Source organism: Sander vitreus, chromosome 7 (genome assembly GCF_031162955.1).
Source record: "Sander vitreus isolate 19-12246 chromosome 7, sanVit1, whole genome shotgun sequence".
In the NCBI taxonomy this organism is placed as follows: Eukaryota; Metazoa; Chordata; class Actinopteri; order Perciformes; family Percidae; genus Sander; species Sander vitreus.
The window spans coordinates 4,531,644-4,558,652 of record NC_135861.1 but is presented as its reverse complement, the minus strand read 5'-3'; the positions used below and the strand labels follow the sequence as shown (position 1 = coordinate 4,558,652).

General features: G+C 41.4%; 1 protein-coding gene across 1 annotated transcript in view; it reads right to left on the bottom strand.

The window, feature by feature from the left end:
- Window positions 1-14,733: 14,733 nt before the first annotated feature.
- ntsr1 (neurotensin receptor 1 (high affinity)) overlaps window positions 14,734-27,009 on the bottom strand; it is a 50,892-nt gene continuing 38,616 nt past the window's right edge. The window contains exon 4 of the mRNA XM_078254268.1: window positions 14,734-18,827. Within this exon, the coding sequence (XP_078110394.1) occupies window positions 18,572-18,827 (256 nt within the window). The 3' untranslated portion in view covers window positions 14,734-18,571. The remainder of the gene's footprint in view (window positions 18,828-27,009) is intronic.

Sequence of the window (27,009 nt, the reverse complement as noted above, 5' to 3'; positions counted from 1 at the left end):
TGCCACCATTTCAGGCTATACTACTGATCAACATTTGCCGGTGATAATGAGCAAAGAAGTGCTAGCCTGGTCCTACCAGACTCTTGTACATGTCATTTGTACAGAGTGTCTGGGCACTCTCCATTGACAAGTGTTAACTTCCTTGAAGGTGGGTACTCTGTTGAAGTTTAAAACTATTGGATCTGCCCAGAACCACTCTGGGTCTGCCATAACCAATCGCCAATGTTTGTGACGTCGGCTTAACATTGCTAGCGTTCACCTTAGTCAACTCCTTCACCACTAACGGAGCGAGATGGAAAATCAAACTTTTCCCAAACCCTGTGGGGAGGAGGGCCACAACATCATGACCACCAACAAAACTCGGCAAAGATTGTTCTTGCTCAGGCTTTAACTTCTGGATATTTGGCAGCGTTGCCATAACGGACCAAATAGTTTCGCTCGCATCTTTCTCCGCTGCCATTACGGAATTACAACTCAAACTAGTGCACAACCTCATCGTTCTCAGCCACTCCCTCTGTTTGCTGATTGGACCGGAGAAAACCCACAAATATACCGCAAACCCAGACGTAGTACTGAAGGAAAATGAAAATTGAGTGGAAGTACATAGGAGGCCGGAGCCAGGCTAAAGAAGTGCCGCAATGTGCGAACAAAGGCAGTGAACATAATGTTACGTGTTACACTGGCGTGAACTCAAACACAGACAGAGAGAGTCAGAGTGATAGTTAAACAAGTTCATTACAGTACTTAATTGTCCAGATTTTCAGAAAGGGGAAGCAAGTCCAGGGGTTCCGAGCAGGAGTGTCCGTGCTATCTGGGTGTGTGTGTACAGTCTGTAGGGAAGTCCAGTGGTAGCGAGTGGGAAAGGTGGACAGCAAGAATGAAGTGGCAGCCGGAGTCAGGTTCCAACAAACTGTAGCACAAGAGAAAACAGGTCAGGACAGGCAACAAACACAAAGCGCAATATCCAGCAGGTTGAGGCAGCAGCAAGACTAACGTGGTCATCTTGATGACATGATCTGACAAAGAGTGGCAGGTTGACCGGGGTATTTAAAGCTGAGGTGATTATGGTAAATGAGCTGCAGCTGGAACCCTGACTCCAGCACACCAGGCTTCACTCCTGCAATTACAAACAGACAGAGGGGTGGGGGAGAGGAGAGACAGAAAGCTAGCTGGCAGTAGCAGGCCTAACACATCAATGTAAACAATACAGGATATAAATTATTCAGAAATGTTCTTTGAGGAAGAAAATGCATTCAACATGTTTGTTAGACTTCAAGTTGCGTAACACTGAATGGGAACATAACTTTATTTGTTACACTAAAACTCCAAGGCATTTTTAAGGTTTTTGAAGGACCCTGTGGTGGATGTGAAGCATGACTGGTTACTCTATCATCTGCTGTTCCACAGTATAGCCTATACAACTCAGGTGAAAAACAAGTGTGAGAATTCGTCCCACATAGTTTCTGTGACGGTCTTGTGTAATACTAATAACAACAAGAAATCATGGGTTGCATGACAGCCACCTGGACAAATTTAACAAAGAGAAAAACCTAACGGAAATAACTTACGCAGCATAACAATGAACCCTGCAAAAAAGAGTCTAAGGATCAACGTGTTTCTGTGACTACATGCCTTTCAGGTTCATGTCTGCCTAACGATCTGGTGACGGTTGAACAACTTCCAGAAAATGTGGGGAACAAAGCCAAATCTGGAAACACCCACCACACTAATGCCTCACACCACCTTTCATCAAAACATGAGATACAAGGTACTGAACTTGCTCTGACTCTGAAAGGTTACCTGAGGCAAATGGATATATTTTGAGTATGATTCGTGTTCATGTGGTGCAGTTTCAGTTTATATATATTTTTTTAAATGTCCATGAGTGCAGGGTCACCTTGGCTGAAAAGTAGTAAGGACTTTCCTGAACAATTTACATTTTTTTTTTGTTTTTTTTTTGTTTCAAAGGTCAAATTAATACAGAAAAAAGAAACAAAAGACTGTGGCTCATTTGACATCCCACTGCAGTTGGTGTTACTTCTGCACAGGAAAAGCTGGAGGCCGGCTCTCATTGGTGCTTTAAGGATGGCAATGTGTCATGAATTCAATGTGTCATGAATTCCACCAACTCTTCGTTTGTTAAAATCTGGTTCTGCTTTATCACTCAATCCCCCTTTATTATTATTATTATAATTTTTTTTTTTTTTTGTTTAAGATTTTTTGTTGGGCATTTTAGGCCTTTATTTATAGGACGGCTGAAGACATGAAAGGGGAGAGAGAGGGGGAATGACATGCAGCAAAAGGCCACAGGTTGGAGTCAAACCCACGGCGGACGTACGGTGAGCTACCCAGGCACCCTATTGCTCACTCCCCTGTCATTTCACATCTTGTCTCCCCGTCAGGCCTGGCTATCAGCTCATCACATTGCCTTGTGTGTGACTGCCTAGCTCTCTAGCGTTACTCAGCTTTTATTTGCCTGTTCTGACCCTGTTTGCCTGTTTTTTGGGCCTTGAAAAATGTACTTCCGTAAAAAAATTTTATACTTTTTTAAAGAAGTATCTTCTTTTCCAAAAAAAATCATCAAACAGCTGTTTGTTGCAAAGCCAGGCAGGCAAATGTAATGATGCGGTAAATAAAGTCTCAAGAATGCACACTTTAGATGAGCTCAGATCAATCTTATTCTGGTATATTTTCCACATGATTACAAGCTCTTTTGTTCCTTGCTTCAGTTTCAACATTTCCAATTTGTCTTCACACAGTTCTTTCACACAGCAAGAACATACAAGCACAACAAGTCTGTAAGAAAACACAATAAACACAGACTGGCAGGTGGTGGAAGTTGTTATTGACTAGTTGTCAGATTATAAAGACCTGTGGGGACAGCGCTCATTCCTGCCATGTTAACACCACACATCATGTACATTGACGTCCCATCTGTCAAAATTTGTAGAGACTGATTGACTGATTAGTTGTGTTGCAACAATTACCGCTAATTGTGCTTTATAAATGGACCTGGCAGGCTAGCTGTGAGAACCACAGAGCTGGTCTGCTAATCTTTCTTGGCTTTTCTGTTTTTATTATTATTAAACTTGATGACATTTCATAAATGTCACTTTAAACAACAGGGCAGTACTGTATTGCTCAAATGTCTTGCTGGATATCGTTCCACTGCTATAACAATTCTTACCAACTGTGTAATCATATTTTACAACTCTCACACACACACTCTCTCTCTCTCTCCCTCTCTCTCTCTCTGTAGTTATGTCGGTATTTATTGGATTATTATATATATATATCATATTTTACAACTCTCACTCTCTCTCTCTCTCTCTGTAGTTATGTTGGTATTTATTGGATTATTATATATGGTAACCTCCTCATGGTTGCTAAATAAATAAAAAATGTAAGTGGTTCAAGAGCTTTGTTTTAGTTGGTTAAATTGTTTAAGAAGATCATTAAAATAGTGTATGGCTTTACAAAACATAAAAAACATCATACAGTATAAACTTATAACTTTTATGGTTTTGAAGATTTTCAGATAAAAATTACCTAACAACTGTATCATATTTCATTGGCATTAAAGAGCCCTTATTATACTTCTTCTGAGCGTTGTATTTGTACTCTTGGGGTCTAGACTAGCTTTACATTCTTTGATGTTCAAAAAGCATATGTTTCTCATACTGCCCATTGCTGCAGCTCCTCTGCCTGAAACACTCTGGCTGCGGTCGAATAGTCAAATTTGCTTAGGAAGGTTCCTAACGGAGTGAAATGACCCGTAAGTAGTTAAGTGGCGGCCATGATAAGAGCCGTTCGAATTGTCTAAGTGATAAGGAAAGGTGCTTCAATGCTTCCTTTGTTACCTCCTTTAGTATAGGATACACTCGACCATCCTTTACAAAAGGAAAGGAGATAACGCCGTCCCACAAGTCCTTGCGGCAGCAAAATTTAAAGCGGCGCATCATCATTTCGCCGTTCATAATCAGAAGATGCACAGTAGCGCTGGCAGCCGTAATTCTGTTCGCACCGTATGTACAGAATTATTTTCTGTGAGACATTTCAACACATCTAATAATAATGATAATGTACTTCACAGCACCGTCTGAGTGATTTAAAAAAACTGTTAATGTTAGAACTTTACTCCTCATCGCCAACGCGTAAAATGACAGTGAGCATGTGTTAACAGAACTGTGAATGAATGGATCGCTGAATCCAAAGTTACAGAGCACACCGGACAGCGGTTTATTTTTAGCCCGGAGCAGCGTCTGAAACAGGTCCACCTGTTCGCCCGTCATGGCTTATTTCAATATATATGTTTCATTGAAAGTCACTGCAGATATGACTACATTATTTTGACCATGTGTGAAAGTAGGAATATTATGGAATGCGTAGATCGGCTCAAATCAATTACCTGAAATCAAAAACCCAAATAAGTTACTTTCACCCTCTCTACAGTCTCTGTAGGCTATTGCTTTTTAAATTATGTAATGTATTGATGTTATGTATGAGTGTTTTACTATAGTGATGAGAGAGGCTGCTTGCGCGGAGTAATGCCACTGTAACTGATATCGTGGGACACAACAGCAAAACTAAAATCTGTAGTTATAAACTTGACAGAGAAAACATAACTTCACTTCGCTGTGTTTACAGTTATGAGAATATTGTCCTTAGTGTTAATAATGTATTTCTGTCACCCACCCGCAACCATCTAACCCTTATAACATATGTACCCTCCAGTAGATTCGTAGGTCTAACGCGTTCTAATTATCTTGCATACATTTTACTATTATTTCCATACAATGAGTGGGCAGGAGGTTGAACGAAGTATCCAGATGCCTTTCTGTAGTCCACCTTCAGAACAGTGTAGTTTCACCATCTGACCCACCCACGTCAATAACATCTGCAACACTTTGTGCCTTTTCTGCATCAGTTTATGGTGCAAATGTCTTTAATTATGTAAATAAAATGATTATTAGATATTTGGGGGGTTGCAATTCAATTCAATTTTATTTATAGTGTCAAATCATAACAAGAGTTATCTCAGGACACCTTACAGATAGAGTAGGTCTAGACCACACTCTATAATTTATAAAGACCCAACAATTCCGGTAATTCCCCTAAGAGCAAGCATTAAGTGCGACAGTGGCAAAAACTCGGTGATGAGAAAAACTTCCTTTTAGGGAGAAACCTCGGACAGACCCAGGCTCTTGGTAGGCGGTGTCTGACGCTGCCGGTTGGGGGTGTGATGAACAATGGCAATAATAGTCACAATAAAGATAATGGAACAATGACCAGAAATAGTAGTTGTAGTAGTTCATGGCATAGCAGGGCATTGCAGGGCATTACAGGACGTAGCAGGGCACCGTAGAGCGTAGTAGGGTGTAACAGGGCATAGCAGGGCGTGGAGCAGGACCACCGGTAGAGATGCAACCATGATTTAGGTGCCACCCTAATCCAAGGAAACATGCTGGGCAAAAAAAACAAAAAAACATAAGGACTCTGGGGAATAAGCTCCCGTTTTACGAAAATTGATGGCTAATTACAAATTTGGTAAGACGTGTCGGACTTCAGGAGGTCCACACAGTCTGACGAGACAGCGGCAGCCCCACTGCGCTCCATACCAAGGAGAAAGTCACCGTTTCTGGGTTACTGGACAACCGGGGCTCGGGGTTCCACGGAGCTGGCTGTCGGCCGCATAACTATAGTATATTTACAGTTTGAATTTCGTCACGCCACTTATATAACAGCTACCCTAAGGTCTTACAAAGCTAACGCTTGTGTCCAATTTCAATTTAATGCATTTTTGTGAATTTGAGGGGTTTCGTTAGCTGCTGGTGTCCCTTCAATCCTATGGGTAAAGATCGTGGCTAGCTGCAGGCCCTGGAGCTCCGTCAGGGCCTCGGCATTTGGTAGTCCAGTAACCCAGAAACAGTGACTTTGCGTGGGTATGGAGCACTGCGGGCTTCCGGTCGTGACAGAGATCCATCTAGCTCACAGCAAGCTGGGGTCTGTGAAGGAGGACACGCCGGGCGGCGAGACAGCACCGGCCGCTGTCACGTAGCCTGCTGAGCTCCTGCTGAACTCCTGCTGAGCTCCTGCTGAACTGCGACACACAGTCGGACAAAATTTGCAATTAGCCATCAATTTTTGTAAAACGGCCCATATTTGACCTCTACATAGTTGATTTCTCGCATAAAAAAGTATCAGAAGTGAATTTAGTAATTAAATAGTGGACCTCTGGAGATCTGCGTGACCTAGCTAGATTCAGAAGACTAAGCTGACCTCAGGTCAGTGGTGTATGCCTTTGCAAATGTTGGGGCGTGACAAAGACTAGGAGTTGAGGAGTTGACGTCCGTTTTCAGCAGCAGTTTCAAATTGTGAGATTTGCAGAGGAAAGGGGTGTCAATGGGATTTTGAGGTTCTATGTATGTCCTATTTACCCTCCAAACTGTCGTTTTTCAACTATGACAAGGTCAAATCGGTTTTGCTTTCTATCACTCCTTTAATGCCTGCAAAAACAAAATGGCTTCAGCAGCACTACAGCGCCAAGCTAATAAGACAAGAATTAGTCCTGAGAGAGGAGCTTCTGTATCTTGTGTTGTGGTGAACACTTCCTGAAGCCTATGGGATAAAACTTGCTGAGATTCAGTCTCTTGAGTGACGTTTATTACAGGGTATGCTTAGGATGATAGCAGCTAGCAGCTGACCTGATGACAGGAAGGGTCCCAGGTTAAGAGGTCCCGGAGGTTTGGCCTACTAAGTAGCCTGCCTACAATTTTAAGCGAGAACAAAAATATATAGTTTTTATACAGATTTTTGTATACATTATATATTCTAGTGTATTATCATAATTTGTTTAACATATAATATTTTAAATATATATATATATATATGAATATTTTTTTTTTACCTCAACCTCAAACCAGATAAAGACTTGTGCACCCCCTGTGATTTTTGCCGCCCCCCTGAGGGGTCCCCGGACCCCAGGTTGGGAACCACTGCTCTAGGACATGTAACGGAGTCGCCAAGGAAGTTAAAAAGAGAATTAAAACGACAGCACGACAGGCAAAGCAACAAGACCAAAGTTAATATTGGAGTGGCTTTTCCAAGATGAAAAGAGCTCATAAGGAGCAAGGTTGCCTGCTTTCTTCTTGACAAGTTCTTCTCGACAGGTAATTCCGCCTATTTGTGTAAATTTGAAGTTTCATAGTTGCTTGGCTAACCATAGCATAGTTGTGCATAACGTTGTGATTTCCCTGGCAGAGAACTCACGTCATGCAGTTGTAACGCAGACAGCTAGAACAGCTGCGTGTAAACGATGGAGATACTAAGAGCTAATTTTGGGTTCGGCCACCGTAGGAGTTAGAACGCGCTCGGAATGGGGGGAGGGGCTAGAAAGTACTATTCAGTTGGTTGTCATATACAATTTCACCGCTAGATGGGAGAAATTCTTACACAATGTAGCTTTATCACTAAAATAATATTGTAGAATTTAAGGATTGTTGACCCTGTTATTGTATTGAAAGAACAAAAAACTACATTTAAGTACAGACCAGTTGAGTAAAAAAAATGCCATTCATCTAACAATCAATTTCAGTTACTTTACAGCTGCAGGCTGAAAAAGGCGTGCTGTGGCACTCCCGCTTCTTTGATGGCTGTTATTTAACCTGTGAATAACCCCGTTATATAGGGTGACAGATTGAAAATATTGCTCAATCAGGAGATGTTATGGGTTTGGTAAAAGTGACTGCGTAAAGGCCATCATTCAAACTCACACATTATTTTATCCATGCACACACAAGAGAAATGTTTCACTAAGAATAGCATGAGGAGCATGTGTGGGGGACTTTCACCTGTGTGTGTGTGTGTGTGTGTGCATGTTGGTGTGAAACGTGACTTTATTACAGTGAAAACAGAAGAGTGTAGCTTGAAAATCAAACCCAGTCCACAGACAGGAATGTTGCCACTGATCTGGACACACAGACTTGTCTAATTGTCTGAATGTGTCTATTGGCCAGTATCAGCAAATTATTAACTATAGCATGACATTGGGTTGGTCATAAAACACAGCGCTTTCAAGCCGGGGAGTGAAGTTCGCCTCAAGGCGAAAATACTTTCACCCAGGAAACGTTAATTCCTTCGGAGTGTTTTATTCCAAACCACAATATTTTTCCCAAACTTAACTAGTCGTTTTGGTGCTGTCGTTGCTGCATGATGCTCACTTTTTCTCAGGTAAACTCAACTGCCACGGCCCCTGAAAAGACCGTCATCTGGTGGTGCCTGTACCTAGCTTACAGTCACCTATTGGCGGCTACCAACTGCCGCTGATACGACAAAGCTCTGTAGCCGGCGTCACAGAGCTCTTTAGCAGCTAAACACTACTAGCAACTGCTGCTCGGCTAGCAACCGCCACTCGGTGTCAGCCCTCAGCTCTGTAGCCGCCGTCTAGTGACCAGCCGACGGTCGCCTAGTTTCGTACGATATCATACGAATTGGTGTGCATAAATTGTCGTACTATGTCGTACAAACCCGTTCATGAGAATGCGTTGGTTAGTTAGCTTTTTATGAGAGGATGCCGTTCGAAATGAAAATAGAACATTTGCTGTTTTGACCAACAATTGGGCTATGACCGACGTTAGTTTCGACATTGTAGTTCAAAGTTCAAGTTCAAAGTATCCGTAGTCGGCTGTGGTAGCAATGGCCATAGTCTTGCTTTGCCAGACCTTCCTCCACAGCGTTGCGGAGGAGGGTCTGGCTAGTCCACACAGCATTCTGGGATGGGAGAAAAATGTGCTCTGGTTTATTGGCATTTCTTTAAACCAATCACAATCACTGCTAAGCACCGGGCAAAGCCATGGTGCCACTGCAAAATAGCCTCAGGAAGGAACTTGGAACCATCTGCACGTACAAAAGTTGTTTTAGTTAGTGCAACAGAAAACTCAGATTGGACAGATAGTCTACCTAGCTGTCTGGCTTTACCCTGCAGAGATCTGAGGAGCAGTTAACCATAGTCCTCAGAAATCCACGGGGTTTAAAATGCCAAAACAAAGAAAGAGGAAGGTAACGAACATCTGGCTGAAAAGAGTGACATCCAGCGGAATTTCAGACGGCAACGGAGCAATCCCGGAAGTGGAACGTTGTGGATAAAGACTACAGTAGCCACAACCAGTGCTTTTGTTGATGCTACATGCTCTTTGCTGAAAGGAGCTAACATTAGCTTGCTTAGGCTGTTCCTGGTCTGCATTTAGTACTAATTGGGTAGGATCTGGAAATCAAAACAGAGTTAGCTTTGTAGAAACACCCAGTGTTCATATGTCCAACAAGTATTGCTACATTTATACAGTATAGGTGGAGAAAATAAAACAAACTATAATAATACAGGCTATAATACAATTTTACATAAAGCTTGACAGATGGGGCGAGGTAAACCACAGGGGGCAGGGTGGACCAAGTGTTAACAAAATTACTAATGCAGATATTGGATATGTTGGATATGTATATCAACAATATTATGTTTATTATGAAGATGTACTTCCCAACCTTTAGTTTTGGGAATTTGTAGAAACCCTGTAGTCCAACAAAAAGTGAATTGAAAGAAAGACAGAACAGTAAGGAATGTGACTGGGTGTTTTGTCTGTGACCTGGCCATTCTATCTGACTGCTTTGCCTCCTCTGTCCGACTGCAGCTAATGAGAGCGACGGCTCCCTCATTACAACCTGTGGGAAAGCCATCTCTAAGCTCCTGTGTTGGCTCTAAAAACAATTTGGTGTGCAAATAACATGCTGTGTTCATACGCTTGACCGCTCTCTCTCTCGTTCTCTCTCTCTCTCTCTCTCTCTCTCTCTCTCTCTCTCTCTCTCTCTCTCTCTTTCTCTCGGTTTATTGGTCTACCATTCCTTTTTTTTAACAGACTTTCCCTGTTTCTCTCTCCTAACTCATGCCTCGTTTTATTTCTCTGACACCTTCCTCACAAACTTTTCTCTGATTTTCTGCATTGGTTAATCTTTTTTTTTTTTTTTAAAGCTGTGTCGAGGAGTAAACCTCTATACATGGGCGCCCGCTCTACCAACTGAGCTATCCGTGCACAAATCTTTTTCTTTGGCTGTTTCAAGGCAGTTTTTTTTTTTTTAGCTGTGCTGTGTCATGTTTTCCCCTTTGAAGAACTCTACCCAGAGGGATTAAGAGAAGAAGGAGGAGAGGCATGGCTTATTCACTCTAGTGATGGAAAATAAAAAGGAAATCAAGAAATATGGCATAGCTCTTCTCAGCCCGAATGCAATTTATGGCAAACTATTCAGCCTAGTTGGACTCAATCCATAATTATGATATTTTAAGTACCCTACATGGCATGACCATCAATCTACTCATCTCAACTGTGCTGCATAGTCTTTGCATCTAAAGCAGTGTGGAGGTTTGGGGGTTGGATTTAGATGCAAAAACAATGCTGTGTGTAATGTAAAAGACAGGGAGTTTGCTGCATTGGCAGGTACCAAGGGATACTTAACAATAAGCAAAACCAGGGAAAGGTTTGGATTCAATATTTAAATCAATGGTGACTCCGTTGAATTTAAGTTATGCAGCGCTGAAGCATTCAAGTGGGAGGAAGGTGGTTAGGTTGACATAGGGGATGGGTGGTTATGTTTTGTCTAAAGGGGTATTTAGGAAGTCAACAAACATGATTTCATATATGGTAAAAACAACAGCCAACCTTGATTTATGCAATGGGTTTTCATCATTTTTTTTCTTCAAATAATTTTGTATTATTATACAAGATTTGGTCTTTAAAAAGTATTTTTCCAAAAATGAGTATTGAAAAAAAGAGGGTGGTCTTATTATCGGGTTAATGCATATTTATGCACACTTTGTCATAAACTGACATTTCAGCTGCTTTTCAATTTTTCACTTCTGATTAGCTGACAATTCACTTGTTTTCAGCTCTTAGTATTCAACTGTTATTTGAAATACAAATACACGTTTCCAATTACACTTGAACTGATTTGTCTGAGAACATCTTTTAGGTGCTTTAACTTAAACTGCCACTCCCATACAGAAAATGTATCATTTATATTTTTGCAACTAGAATAAATGGCATATATATATATATAAAAAAGTAAAAGAGTATAAGAGCACTTACTGATCCATATCAGGGGGATTAATTACACTAGAGAAAGGGGGGAAAAAAGCGTGTGCTACAGTTATCTTTTATCTAATGAGAATTCTCTGTGGTATGAGGATGGATTAGTATCTCGGAGCGGCAACACTCGCAGCCTGCAATGCATCATCGTGAGTGTCATGCCCCAGTGTCGCCAGCTACAAATGGCAGTGCATCACTGCTCACTGGCTGCAAGGCTGCTTTATAAACTGTCATGCCATTCATTCTGAGCCGCAGGCCTAAGATCGGTCTCTATTGTACAGCAGCTTTGCCGTGCAGGAATGCATTAGGTATTCCCCTGAGATGGGTGAGTAGGACTAGCCCCGCGAGTGACAGACTAAGAATGGAGGGATTATGGTTCCTCCTATCTGACTAATAAGCAGGTGCTTCACAGTGCCCCAAAACTTTGATCCACTTTTCTTTATTTGTGGAATTTTCTAGTTTCCCCCAGTAGCCACCTGATGATTTCCACAGAGCTAGGTGGAATTTATACTGAATGTTAGATATTAGAAGAGCTGGTTAATGTAATTTTTAAAAATCTTTAAGCTGTTTTTTTTCTCTCCATTTATTCACTTTTGTCAAAAACTTTCTGTGTTCTGATTAGTGTTGTTCTTATGTATGTTTTTTGTTCTATTTGTGTATTTATGGGGTGAGTGGGTGGGCATTTTGGAGAGGAGAGTGGGGTGGGTGTGGGGTTCAGGTGGATGGATGGATGGATGGATGGGTGGATGGCTAATAAGGAAAAAACGGTGATTTGTGCTGATTTTGTACTTCCAATACAAAATATTTATAAAAGAACTGGAAGCAGTGGATTTACCGGTCTTCTCGACTCGTCCTCTATTCGCTCCTCCCAGCAAAACAAGCAACCGAAATGTAAAGAAATTCTAGTCAGCCATTGCCTTGAACCATATTATAGATTTTAGGTTTTTGTATCTTATACCAGCAAAATGCACTTAAGGATGCACATGTACGCATGGTGACAATAAATGGTGACAATAAACTGTTCTGCAGATTGCAGATGCATTTGAATGTAAACCAAACCTTGTTTGTTTGCAATGAAAGCTACCATGGACAAATGTATTTGTATAAAATCAAAATCAGTTTGAGACCACAGGGTAGCCAAGGGAAGAAAGTAAAAGAGATGGAAAAAAGAAAGCAAAACACAACATAAAGAGTAAGAAGCTGTTTTCTCAGTTGGACCAAATGGTTTGATGAGTGTCCCTCTTTCAATAGATGTAATAGAAAACTCTCCTACCGCTTTCTCAAAGCATCAGTATGTGCATTAAAGTCAGCCTGCTGTGATAAACCAATTCAAATGCAGCCACTTGTATTCCGCAACTGGTCATTAAAGAAAGCATTCTCCCACTCAGAAGTGATATATGGACTGGTTAGTTGTGTTCTGCCATGTGCTTAAATTTCCATTTGGCAGAATGCAATAGAGTGGACATGGAGGGACAAGGGATACAAATTGTAATTGCATACCTGCATCCAGCTCCTCATGGCTAAAGGGGAAAAACATATCTTACTATTTATCAAACTGGATGGAGTAAATCTCTAGAATAAGGGAAAATGAAAAAGGGTAATTGGTACATTTTAAAATATCACTAGATCTCTAAATTCACCAGTCACAAACTTTAAATTGTGGGGCGCCTTGGTAGCTAACCTGGTAGAGCATGTTCTCAATGTACAGAATGCAAGTCCTCGTCACGGCGGCCGCGGGTTCAGTTCCAACCTGGGGCCCTTTTCGGCATGTCATTCCCCCTCTTTCTCCCCTTTCATGTCTAAGCTGTCCTATCAAATAAAGGGCTTAAACTGGGCTTAAGTCTCATTTAGCAGTCAGACAGGCAAACATATTGCCAATTAGTTAATTCATGTATTGAAAAGGCAATCCAACTGAGAATAAATGTGTTTGAAAAAATGCAGCAAACTCTTGGATGTCCCTATCGTAGATGAAACATGATACATTACCCTCTACAACCCTCTAGAGCAGTGGTTCCCAAACCTTTTCACATCAGGAACCCCTAAACTGACACACATTACACCACAGACCCCCCTTTTGATAAAATGTTGTCCAAGGATCCCCCACCTGATAGGATTGTTGCTTTTAGATGTTTTATTACATAAAGTGTATGAAACACATTACCAAAATAGTCATACATTATGTCAATGTGTTACTTATGGATGGAATTATAGTGAAAATAAATGATCCCCCTTTTTTGCTGCGAACCCCCTGGAACCCCCTCACTTTGGTAAACACTGCCCTAGATTGCCCTTCCAGTCATTTAATGTGATGCTTCCAGTGGAGAATCTTAAAGGTCCAGTGTGTAACATTAGTTAGTTAGTTGTTCATTATCAAAATCTGTGTTGCCCATTCACAAACTTGTCCTTTTTCATGAATATTTTCCACCACCATCAATTCCAAGTATTCCTTTAGGCTTGAAATTTTACATTTGCATTCGCATGAACTGGGGTAGACGCTCCATATTCATGCGCCATTTTGAAATACGTTAGCCGGTAAGGGACATACAGGACATACTGCTCCGCCTTTCACGTTTTTGCTGTGTATCAACTCCATAACAACGCCTCTTTGTACTTCCGTTCTAACTTCCGACTTCCAGGCTTTTTTGTAGCTGGATATATCATTTGTTGCATTTAAATATGAACATGGCTAACATTAGTGATATTGAGAGGCTTGCTACAGTTGCATTTCTAGTGATGCATCTGTGAAAACGTGTTTTATTTCTCTGATTCACTGCTTTGTTCAAATGTGCTCCCTCTCTTCAGTCGCGCTCTATCTCGCTTGAACATATAACGTTACCGTGCTTTTGGGCAGTCGTTGAGGCTCCGTCTAAAGCTCTGCCATTTCGACCAGCTAGAAATAAAATGGATTATGGATAATTTTATATCTATAGTTTGAAACAGGTGACATCCTGTATGTTCTAAAACCAGCCTCTGCGACTTGACCAGCTGAGTCGCAGCGAAACCATCAGCTGGTTTGAGTCAAGCTGAGACGGGCCGATTCAGACCTCTGCAACTTTTCCCTGCGACGTTCTAAAACGGTTTTGTCTTGTCACCGAACTTTGGTCTGAACTGGGCAGTGAGGCAGACTGCATTGCTTTCCTCCCCTTCAGCTTGGATGCCAAGCACACTGAGGCAATCAAAAATAGTCATCTACACATCTAAAAGTTACCCGATCCAGGCTTCCAGTTAACATTCCTCTAAGGTGACTGTGAGAACGAATCAGCAACAATTCTTTGCTCCATTTTATTATTCTGTGGTTTTCTTGGCCAGTCCTGCTGCTGTAATTCTAAACAAAGAAACAGCCACAGAAATTGACATTTACTGTATGCTTACAGTTATGGGGTTTGATGCTTCACAGAGGAGAAACTCAATTAACACCTTAATTAGTAAGACGTATCGCTTGTTAACACAACAGCCTTCTCTGCTCATATGTGCTTTGTGAGTGACATTTCTTTTCTCAAGCCTACAGCTGTTAATTGTGATGTGTGTTTTTTATAAAAACACTTTGCATGTGTGCATGTGTGCATTGAATAAAACAGAGGAGAGACATACTGTCAGCACGTCAACATTTTATATATCTTCATTCCTTTATTGTTCCTTTTTTAAATGAAATGAAATAACATTGTTAGAGCAACTTGTCATATACACTTATACATAGCTGAACGGAATCATCAACATTTTTCTTTAAATACAATAAACACTGGGTCGAGACACATTCAGGTTATAATATCCATACAGTACAAGTCTGTGCAGAAGAGTACTGAAAACTGTTATTAACTGCATGTGCCGTTTGAATGGTTTGCACAATTAAAGGGATATACAGTATCATATATTTCATTCAATATGTCTGGTGGATCTTTATGTGAATCTGATGTGTGGCCGTGACTTTAAATGTAGCATACTGTATATAAAGTCCACAGATTCAACAGGAATACAGATACTGTACAGAAACACGGTCATAATCAACCAATACAAAGCACAGCTAATGTTAACAATAACAAAGTACATTATATTAAAAACGACCAGCCATGGTATAATAAGAATAATACACAGAGATTGAGCTGCTGTGATATGCATTGATAAGGTTGTAGCAGTGTCAAGTATTTTGTCCAACAACAGTTGCCCCAGCAAATTGGAGAATTAGTGGGCTAAAATGAAGTGTAATGCATCATGGTGGTAAATACTGAATACACTGAAGTGAATTTCCTTAGTATTTAAATTTAAGTATTTTATTTGTTTTGCATTTCAGCCAGAATTTAATAGTGGCATGCTCTATGAATGTTGTTCTGTCCAGACTAAAATATCTCAACTCTCTCATCAGATGGTTTATTGTCATTGGAAACTGTTTGGGAAAGCGCACTTTAAAAAAATACCTGGCAGGAGACTGGATGAACCATCTCTCTATCATGTCCGCCATTGTTGTTTTGAACGAACAGTCGCGGCCGTCACACACACCTAAACCATGGACGTAGCTGCCGGTAGCCCCTTACCGGACTGTGATTGGTGCAGTGAGCTGGTAGTTCAGACACAAGCATATTAGGTTGGAGCTAGTCTGTATCCACGACGTTCCACTTCCAGGATTGCTCTGTTGCCAATGGAAATTCTTCTGGATTTCACTCATTTAGGCTGGATATCCATTACCTTGGGCTTTCTTTGTGTTGACATTTTAAACTCTGGTGGATTTGTGAGGACTATGGTTAACTGCTCCTCAGATCTCTGCAGGGTAAATCCAGACAGCTAGCTAGACTATCTGTCCAATCTGAGTTTTCTGTTGCAAGACTAAAACAACTTTTGAACGTACACGTTCCACCAAAATAAGTCCCTTCCCGAGGCTATTTTGCAGAGGTGCAGTTGCCCCGTACGCTGCTTAGCGCCACCGAAGACGATTGTGATTGGTTTAAAGAAATGCCAATGAACCACAGCACGTTTTTCTCCCATCCTGGAATGCTGTCTGGCAATGTGAGACTAGCTCCAACCTAGTCTCTGCTCTGGTTTATTGGCATTTCTTTAAACCAATCACAATCGTCTTGGGTGGCGCTAAGCGCCGGATGCAAAAAGAGCCACTAGCATTGCTGTAGACGGTTTTATAAAGACGGCTAAATGGATTATACTCGTCCATGGGATTTGTACGCACTCATGCTACAGCATTTTAACCTTTGGTTTTTAACCTGGTAAACAAAAAATCAAGCTGCAAGATAAAATAAAAATAAAAAGCAGGCCTTCAGTAAGATAAGCAGTGCAAACATTGAATGATTCAGCTGCTGTTACCCTGGTACAGTTTAATTACTTCAGCCTTTATAATAAAATCCATTGATTTCCATTTGTAGTAAACTGAAATCAGTGTAGAGAGGCTTCTCTTATAAGTTAAGTAAGAGGCTAGGTTTTCCCACCACCAGCTGAATATTCTATTTGTTAATATTACATCAACGAAACATAATCTGTAATTTGTTCAGAAACACATTTAAAACTACCATAAATTGTAAGTTACATGTACTCTATGGGTAACATACACGCATGAAAGCATTACCCTAACACTACTACTGTACAGTATATTGTACGCACCTATGCCTCAGAATACTCACAACACAAGCATCAAACACTAGTAGTATATTAATTTTCCACAGAGGATAACATGGCCGATTTCAACTAATATGATTATGATGACCCAATAAAAACAGCTTCTGACTTATGGTCCTGAATTCATTTTTAATTTCCCTGGATCGGAAATTATTTGAGAATTGTTACCTGTTGGGTGCCCGGATAGCTCAGTTGGTAGAGTGGACACCCATATATAGAGGTTTACTCCTCGACGCAGCGGGCCCGGGTTCAACTCTGACCTGTGGCCCTTTGCTGCATGTCATTCCCCCTCTCTCTCCCCTTTCATTGCTTCAGCTGTCCTGTCAATAAAGGCTTAAAATGCCCCCCCCAAAAAAAAAAAATTCTTTATGAATTGTTACCTGTTCTCAGTGGCTTTTTGTGTGTGTATAATCAAACCATTGCCAGACAAGAATGTCGACATTAGACATTTCTAGGCCAGGCGTGCAGAGATTAGAACGTAGTAGTAAGGTTTGAAATGGGTTCGGAGGACACAAAGTACAAACTAGTTTGTTTCAAGCATACTCCAGCCTTTTGGCCTTTGGTTAAGGTCAGTGTGTTGTTGGGGAAAGATCATGGTTACGGTAAATCAAATATGTTAAAGTTTTGGTTCAGGCTAGGCAACCTCACCAGTACCTGGTTAGGGCAGGTTAGGGCAAGATGGTGGTAATTGTTAATAATTACACACAAACAATAACTGCAGGTCTGTGAGCACCTGGACCTCCACACCTTCACTTTCCGCCATGCTACATAAATGGCACAATACTTGGCACCGAACGTTGCCGCCGATGAACATACACTATGAGGCATGGAATTGCCCAATATTGATGTATATGGGATAATAACCCCCTATAGTTAAACTCTTGTTCTGGAAGGAGACTTTTATGTAGATGCAATCAAATCATCTACTAACTGATAGGAGAGTCCAGATTGTTTAACATCTTGGTGTTGCTCCTAAAGGAAATGTGGAAATCTCTCCCTGCCTCTGACTGCTCAAGCAGCAGCTGGTATGTTGGAGTGGGTGCTCTGTGTCTGTCGAAGTGCTCCTGTTTTCCACGTTTTCAGGAATGCAAGCTGTTTTCTACGCAGTAATTGCTTTCCACATGCTCCACATGGTCACTAATGTCCAAATACTTCAAAAAAATCAATCCCAGACATTTCTCTGTTTCACACTTACTTCACATTTTTAAATGAATGCAGTAAGCTATTACCAAAAATAATCATAATCTTTGTCTGCACTATTTATAAATTCCATGGACCAGAGTCTTAGGACTCGCTATTATCTGAACTCTCCCTCTGTTCAACTAAATGTTTGCTTCAAAGCTGTTCGGGATAAAGCCAATAAGGCAAGAGAAGTAACTGTGGTAATGATGCAAGAGATTCTTCCCATACAGCTGTCAATGCAACTTGGATTCAAGAAAGAGAAATACGAACTATTTTCCCCTTGTGTGAGGGTTACATCAGAACCTTTGCAAGTGGTGAAAGTACTGCCAAATGCCATGTTTATAGAGAAAGTACTTTCAAGAGGTTTATAAGTTAAATCTTAAAAACACTGAAACAGTAGAGTCCACTGTACACTGTACCGCACCAATGGTGAATGATTGGACCAATAAAAGCATGTATAGAAATACACAGTATAAAACATTTACATAATAAAATGTGCATCTCGCCCCACATGACAATAACCCCAGTTCTCTCTCTAAACCAGTTCCAGAATGTCCTTGATGAAGTAAGTTGGACCAGTAATCACAAAGTGGCAGCAGGTGGGTTTATAGCATGAGAAAGTGTATTCCTTTGCAGCCCAATCAGTAGGCCGTCTCTTTGATGATGTTGGTGGAGAGGGTGTGGTTGCTGGAGATGCTGATGGAGCGGCGGGTTAGAGGGTGGGAACGCCTCCTAGGTGTATGACGGGAGGGCATGCAGAAGTAGCGCAGCGTGAAGAAAAAGATCTGGCGGTAGGTGGCTGACACCAGGTTGTAGAGGATTGGATTGATGGCCGAACTGACGTAAAACAGGGCATTGGTCAGCATGTAGAAATAGTGGTAGAAGTCATACAAGTCACTGTGAAAAAAACAGAAGACAGAGAACCATTGTTATGTGTGACTTATTTAACATACTGTATGTGTTTAATCTAAATATGTGGCATGTTAAACGTCAATGCATGATTATCAACTTATAAACATACACACATTTTGGTCAAGATGTAGATGCGGGGGCCCTGAGGCAAAAATTACACATAGGGTCCTATAAAGGCCTCTCCTTGTTTAACTGTTAAGAAGTGTAATGAGAGTTGAAATCCTACCTTGCCTTATTCCACTGGGCACATAATTAAGGTTTGAGAATCAACAGGCTAAGAAGATTTGTTCAGCCAACCAGAGAGAGAGTGATGCCAGGTGAGTACAAATGGCTGCAGAGCATGTATTATTATACTAACCCATTAATCTTTTCTTTAGATGTCACTGCTCATTTCAGGCCTTGCTTTAAAAATATTCCAATGTCATTAACAGATTGACTACAGAGATGTCTAAGTTTGCAGTGTAAGCCTTTCACCAGCCTCTGGCTTTAGTTCTTTTTATTGACTGTTGTGAAACCTTCCTCAATACTTCCAAAACAAAGGAGTTGCCGGTTGATTTTAGAAAGGCACAACTAACAACTAACCCTACTCTTATATATGGGGAGCCTATACAATCTGTCACAGAGTACAAGTACCTTGACATTGTGCTCGACCACAAGCCTAAATGGGACAGGTGGACTGACAGATTGAATGCTAAGTCCCAAGAAAGAATGGTCTTTTTTCGAAAATTGTCTTTTAATGTCTGCAGCATTATAATCCAATGAATAAATAAATGCTTTTATTGAAGTGTTCTCTCTTTTGGAATCATCTGTTGGTTTGGCAACGCCACTGAAGCACAGAAAAAGTATCATAAAAAACAGGCAATACATTTCCAAGTATGGAATACATCTACAAACACAGAACACTGAAAAAGGCAAACAGCATTGTGGGTGATCAGATACACCCCTTTGCCTCTTCATTTGAAGTGTTGGCTTCTGGACGACGATACTGTGCACCTGTGTTACCAAAAAAACTGATCCAAGTCCACTTTTGTTCCACAGGCCATCAACGTTCTTAATAAATGATGGTCCTGCGGTCACAAGGTTTTTTTCCCAGCTGGTCTGAACCCCCCATATTTAAATGCCTTGGTCCATGTTGTGTCCTGAGTATATATATCTGAAATTGTGTTTATTGTTTTTCTGTTTTCTTGTCTTATGTTGCCAAAAATGCCATGTGATTTCTGCTGCAACCTAATGACCGCAGGGACAATAAACAAACTATTACTACTGCTATTCATAGTGTCAACGCTACAGTAAGAGGAAATCAACTTTTTCTATGCTGGAATTAAATAGACACATACTGAAGAGTAAGATTGACTTTGACAGTAATTCCATGTTCATTTCATTATCAACCCAATAAGGCATTGCAATGCTTTATACTGTATACTATGAAAGGTTTCATTCTGTTTTCTTAAAAAGGTTATTATATGCAATTTTAAATATTTGCTCTGCAACACACACAAGTGAGGTCCTATGTTTTTAACTGAGTGATCTTACTCTGTCCCTGTGATTGCTGTTGGAAAGGAGAAGGAAGAGGGAGATTAAACAACACATCAGGAGAGGAGAGGTACTTTAAGGATATAAAGATTACATAAGATGGGACAGGAGTTGGGACCGTGATGGAGGATGAGAGCAGAATTGAAGAGACTACAATCAAGCATGTCAGTTTAGGGAGATACTGAAGTGGAAAACATACTAGAGGAATACAAAGTTGACCTGCGTGGTTAAAGTTTGCAGTTATATATTTCTATTGTTCAAAAGTATGTAAAACCAGTTGTTGAAACATTTGTGGAAACAGTCAGAATCCCGTTTTCCACACAGTTTTCCATTGGTTGAGATTCAACTGGCACTCATCAAATTCATTTGTGCCCACTTCTTCACTGGCACAGAATTGGATGAGTGCAAACAACCTAAAAAAAAACTGCATTTGGGTCCAAGCCTAGTCTTTCCTGACAAACCGTGACAGAATGATCCGACCATGATGGACCCAGCGGAATATTTAGAGGATGAACTTTATGATTTGACCTACACTCTTATGTGTGTTTTTGGAGAGTGGAAGAGAGCACCTAGTTGGGAGGTTAAACAGGCAGCTCTAAGGTTAGCTCACCGTGAGGTATCCACTCGGCCCAGGCTCAGGAGCTCCTTGCATGAGTGGATACAGGACTTCCTAGAGACTCCTGGCTGTGAGCCTTCATCTCAACGTGCTAACAGGTTATCTTCTCTCCAGCCCTCTAGCAGTCCGCTACCTCCCTTGCCAGTTTGCAACAAGCCTGCAACGTGGTCAGTGAGTACCCCCGACCAACAGCAGTCCTATGAAGCTACCCACCTGGCTATCTTTTCTGGGAGCCGTGGAGGCCGTAAGAGGGGACGTGGTTGACATGGTCCCCGACGCCGTGTACAACCTCTCCTTACCCCGGATCCTTCAATGGCAGGCTGTCCAGAGCCCGTGCTGTGCAGCGGCCAAGAGCCCGTGCTGTGCAGCAAGCCAGAGTCTTCGCTGTTCAGCAAGCCGGAACACGTGTTGTCCAGTGGACCGGAGCACGTGTCGTCCAGTGGACCTAAGCCCATGCTATCCAGTGTATTTGTATTTATTAAGGATCCCCATTAGCTGACGCCTAGACGACCAGTTAGTCTTCCTGGGGTCCAACACCACACCCAGTCAAACAATACCAAAACATTTCATAACGTATACAGAAAAGAAATAGAAGAAAATAAAATAAAATACATGCAACAATATCTGCCAACAAAACTAAGTACCAAACAACAAAATAAAAATTACAAATTAAATGAAAACAATAACAAACCAAGCAAATAGAGAAATATCTTGAAAACGAAGTTATATATTACAATAAATTACATGGCTAACATTAAGGTCGCTTACATTGACGAAGACACACAATCAGAAACCTCATAATAAATAATTTAAATGAAGGTAAGATTTGACTTTCTTTTTAAAATGGTCCTTTCCTGTGATAAAACGAATGTTACTAGGGATTTTATTCCACAAAGAACTTGCTCTGTAATTAAAAGTTTTTTTTCAAGTTATTGGATTTTGGTAAAGGTAACATCATCTGCCCCCTACTGGCTCCTCTTGTTAAATAAGTGTGGATATCTGAACTGTAAGTTATGTTATCAAATATAAATGATGGTGTCTGACTTTAAATAACAGAGTGCAACAAAGTAAGCAAATTGGCTAATAATCTTTTTTCAACACTCATACCTCTTACCCCACACCATTTAAGACTTTCATGCATTTTAACTACATTGGACCTAAAATTGCACTTTAGAACGAGTCTTACAGCTTTGTTTTGTGCTACTTGAAGTTTTCTAAGTAGGGTTTTTGAGGCAGATGACCAGATTACTGAGCAATAATCTAAGTGGCATAGAACTAAAGAGCAAACAATTTGCCTTAGTAAAGAAGATGGTAGAAATGGTGAGCATTTCCTTGTAGTAGCAACTGCTCTTCCCATCTTGGTAACCATATAGTCAATGTGATCGGACCACGATAACGCACTATCAAGCCGTAGACCTAAAAACTTAACTTTATTTACTTGTTTTATAGATTGGCCTGCAACTTCAAGATTCAATTTAGGCCCATGTGCTAATTTATATTTAGAGCCAAATACCATGCAGACTGTTTTTGATGCATTTAGCACAAGTTTGTTTGATTTTATCCAATTAAGTACGATGTTGAGCTCCCTAGATAGAACCTGATTAAGCTCAGAACATGTAGATGCGGCATAATAGAGGGTAGAATCATCTGCATACATTGTTAAACTTGCTTGCCCAATTGCAAGCGGAAAATCATTGGTGAAAACTGCAAAAAGAAGAGACCCTAGGCAACTCCCCTGTGGAACACCACAGTCTAACGCCTTGCTGTTTGAGAAAGTGCCATTGTAATATACTCTCTGTAATCTACCGGACAGGTAACTTCTTAACCACAAAATAGCTGAGTGTTTAAAACCATAACAAATAAGTTTACCAATTAAGAGATCATGATCAATCACATCAAAAGCAGCACTGAAATCTATCATAACTGTCCACAAGCATCGACCGGTCAATTGATGTCAGCCAGCTATCAGACATTTGTAACATAGCGGAACCAGTAGAGTGACCAGCTCTGTATGCATGTTGGAACATAGATGTTAAACCATTTATAGAAAGATAATCTTGAATTTGCACAGACACAATTTTTTCTAAAAGTTTACTAAGTACAGGCAAGATGCTAATAGGCCTGCTGTTTGGACCATAAAAGTTGACTTTTTATCTTTTGGAATTGGAAAAATCTTTCCTTCTTTCCATAATGTTGGACAAACACCACTGATTAAGCTTCCATTAAAAATATGACAGATTTAGAAATGTATGAAGCAGATATTTTTAACAGTTTACAGTCTAGATGGTCTATACCTGCAGGCTTATCAGCTTCCAGAGAGTTCAACAATCTCTCTACTTCATCAACATTAATCTCATGAAATTCAAAAGCACAGTTTTTTCCCCTCATGAAACCATTTCTTATAAGCTCTTCTGAATTGTATTTAACAGTAGTGCCCATGTTTTCTCTGAGCTTGGAGGTCTTCTCAATAAAATAATCATTAAAATAATTCGCAATATGAAGAGGTTTGGTTAAACACGCACCATCTAGTTCCACAAAGGAAGAAGTCTGAGCTGTTTTTTTTACCCATGATGTCATTCAGAACTTTCCATATTTTTTTACTATCTTGACCACTTTCAGAAATTCTCTGTTGATAAGAAGTTCTCTTTTTTTCTCTATTCATTTTGCAGACCTGATTTCTTAATCTTTTATATCATCATGTGCACTTGATAAGACTGCAACATTCTTGGCATCATTTCTCAAAATCATTAGTTTCTTTAATGAATCGTCTATCCACGGAGCACTTTTGGCTTTAACAGTAAATTTCTTTAAAGGGGCATGTCTATTAGCAATTATAAAATAGTCCATGAAAATTTTTAAAGCAAGTTCAACTTCCTCAACATCACATACATTAGCCCAAGGAATGCTATTAAGTTCCCCAAGAAAAGCCTCTTGATCAAATGTCTTATAGGATCTAGTAAAAATTATTTTTGCATTAGCTTTAGGCAACTTCGTTCTCCTAGAGACAGCAACAACATTATGGTCACTGAAACCCACTGGATTAGACACAGGTATGGAGCACATATCTGGAGCGTTAGTATAAATATGATCAATGCATTTTGAAGATTTGACCTCAGTGTGATTGAACAGCGATTCTTGTTGGTTGAAATATTAATTGAGATAGTTCGCAGGAATTAGCCATAGACAAGAGCCGATTCTTCAGCGGGCAATTCTCAGATAGCCAATCAATATTCAGGTCACCTAGTAGGTACAATTCTCTAGTTTCCTCTGTAGCCCTATCCAACATGGCACATAAACAGTCCAAGTGCTGTATTGTCGAGCTTGGAGCCCTATAACAGCAGCCAATCAAGATAGGCTTCAAGTGCGGCAGTTGCACTTGAAGCTATATAGCCTCGCTGTCATGTAGGTAGAAAGTGGTCACGTATAAAGATTGCCATCCCTCCACCAAACCTATTTCTATCCTTCCTATACACAGAAAAGCCATCCAAAGCCACCTCTGAATCATCAAATGAACAGTCCAAATGAGTCTCTGAAACAGCCAAAACATCAACCTTAGACTGCAAAAAGAGGGAGAGTTCATACGTTTTATTTCTAAGGCTACAGATGTTAATGTGTGCAAATACTAAGCCTTTAGGTAATTTGTTAATAGACATGTTCAGTTGATTTTGTGGAACAGGCAACTATAATTAGTAGGTACATATAATCTACCTTTATAAACTGCTTGATCCGTCAGTGGGCTTGTCTTTGTCTTTTCTTTGGAAGGCTGGGCGAACGATTAGTTAATCATATCGCAGAAACGCAACATCTCCGCGCTCATGTGCGGCTTTCAGCTCTGGTAGAAGCTCCTTGCGCTTTTGGCGAACTGCTTCCAGATAGTCTTCGTTGATGAACACCTTTGATCCTTTTAGGTTCTTTACTCTATCCATGACAGCAATTTTGTCCTTGAATTTAAGTAACTTGACGACTATTGGTCTGGATCTGGTAGTGTCCTTCTGTGCGCCAGGCCGTCCGGTTCTGTGAGCACGTTCCAACTCGATCCCCGAGATCTGCAGCTTATCTGAGAGGAGTTTACGTACTTTTGTCTGTTTCTGCCCAGCACTCATTTCTTGACTCGTGTACTCCATCAATCACTATGTTGTTTTTTCGCGATTGTTCCTCTAAGTAGTCCATCTTGCTCAGTAAAGAGGATGTTTTGACTGATAGTTGTGACATCAGATCTCAGTTCTGAGCGCTCTCTGGCAGATTCTTTTTCCTCAGCCTGTAGTTCATCAACATCTTTTTGTGTATAATGAAGGCTTTTGTGTAATCCACTTACTTCTTTCGTAATTTCATCCAATCTTTTGTTGTTTGTTTCAATCGTTATCTTTAAAAAGTTTTGATAGTTCCGCTCCTGTTGGTCCAACAGATCTTTATAAAAGAATTTCTGTTGTTCCATAAGCTCACGGACTTGAGATAGAGAAACATAGTCCTCCTCTCCTCTACCTTTTGGTGCCATTGTAGACAACACGTCAGGGTGGAGTGTTCACAAGCGAAGTTCTTTCAAAATCAAAAATAAGAGATACTACTACTTTGCAATCAACTTTTGTTTACTAAACATACACTTTCATAGAGTCAGTAGACCCAAAAAAAACATTTAAGAGATGTAAAACAAGGCCAAATATCCGAAAGTTTTTCAAATGTTTGGAAATCACGCACCACGCACCAGTGACGTGTTAATGAAGAACATATAACTGATTGATTCATCCTGATGGACAGGAGCTCCTGGCCAGTGGACAGGAGCTCGTGCTGTTCAGGGGCTCCAAGCCCGTGTTGTCCAGCGAGCCAGAGCTGACCAGTGTTCCAGAGCTGACCAGTGTTAACCATGGAGGCCGCAAGCGAGGACGTGGTCGTAATGGGTCCCGACGCCATTCCCCGCTTCAACCTCTCTTCAGCCCTGAGCCCGTGCTGTCCAGTGGACCGAAGCCCGTGCTGTCTAGTGGACCGGAGCCCGTGCTGTCCAGCTATCCAGAACCTCTGCTGACGTGCAGCCTTCCTGAGAGGACCAGCGTTCCAGAGCCAGAGAGGACCAGCGTTCCAGAGCCAGAGTGGACCAGCGTTCCGGAGCCAGAGCGACCAGAGTTCCAGAGCCAGAGAGGACCAGTGTTCCAGAGCCAGAGCGAACCAGCGTTCGGAGCCAGAGCGGACCAGAGTTCCGGAGCCAGAGCGGACCAGCATTCCAGAGCCAGAGCGGACCAGCGTTCCAGAGCCAGAGCGGACCAGCGTTCCAGAGCCAGAGCGGACCAGCGTTCCAGAGCCAGAGCGGACCAGAGTTCCAGAGCCACAGCGACCAGCGTTCCAGAGCCAGAGTGGACCAGCGTTCCGGAGCCAGAGCGACCAGAGTTCCAGAGCCAGAGAGGACCAGTGTTCCAGCTGACCGTTCTACCAGAGTCGTCACTGACCACTCTCCCAGAGTCCCAGCTGACGTCCAGCCGTTCAGAGTCCCAGCTGACGTCCAGCCGTTCAGAGTCCCAGCTGACGTCCAGCCGTTCAGAGTCCCAGCTGACGTCCAGCCGTTCAGAGTCCCAGCTGACGTCCAGCCGTCCAGAGTCTCAGATGACAGCTCTTCAAGAATCTTCCGGTCGTCCAGAGCCTTTGATGACCGCTCTTCAAGAATCTTCCGGTCGTCCAGAGTCTTCGATGACCGCTCTTCAAGAATCTTCCGGTCGTCCAGAGCCTTCGATGACCGCTCTTCTACATTCTTCCAGTCGTCCAGAGTCTTCGATGACCACTCTTCCAGAGTCTTCAATTACCGTTCACCTAGAGTCTACGCTGACCAGTCTTCTAGAGCTTCAGCTGACCAGTCTCCCAGTGCCTTCATTGACCGCGGCCCCAGAGACTGTGCCGTTGCCCGGCACTTCAGAGACTTTGCTGTTGCCCGACACCTCAGACTGTGCTGTTGCCCGATACCTCAGAGACTATGCCTTTCCCCGGTACCCCTGAGACTTCACCCGTCTCTGGCATCCCAGAGACTTTGCCTTT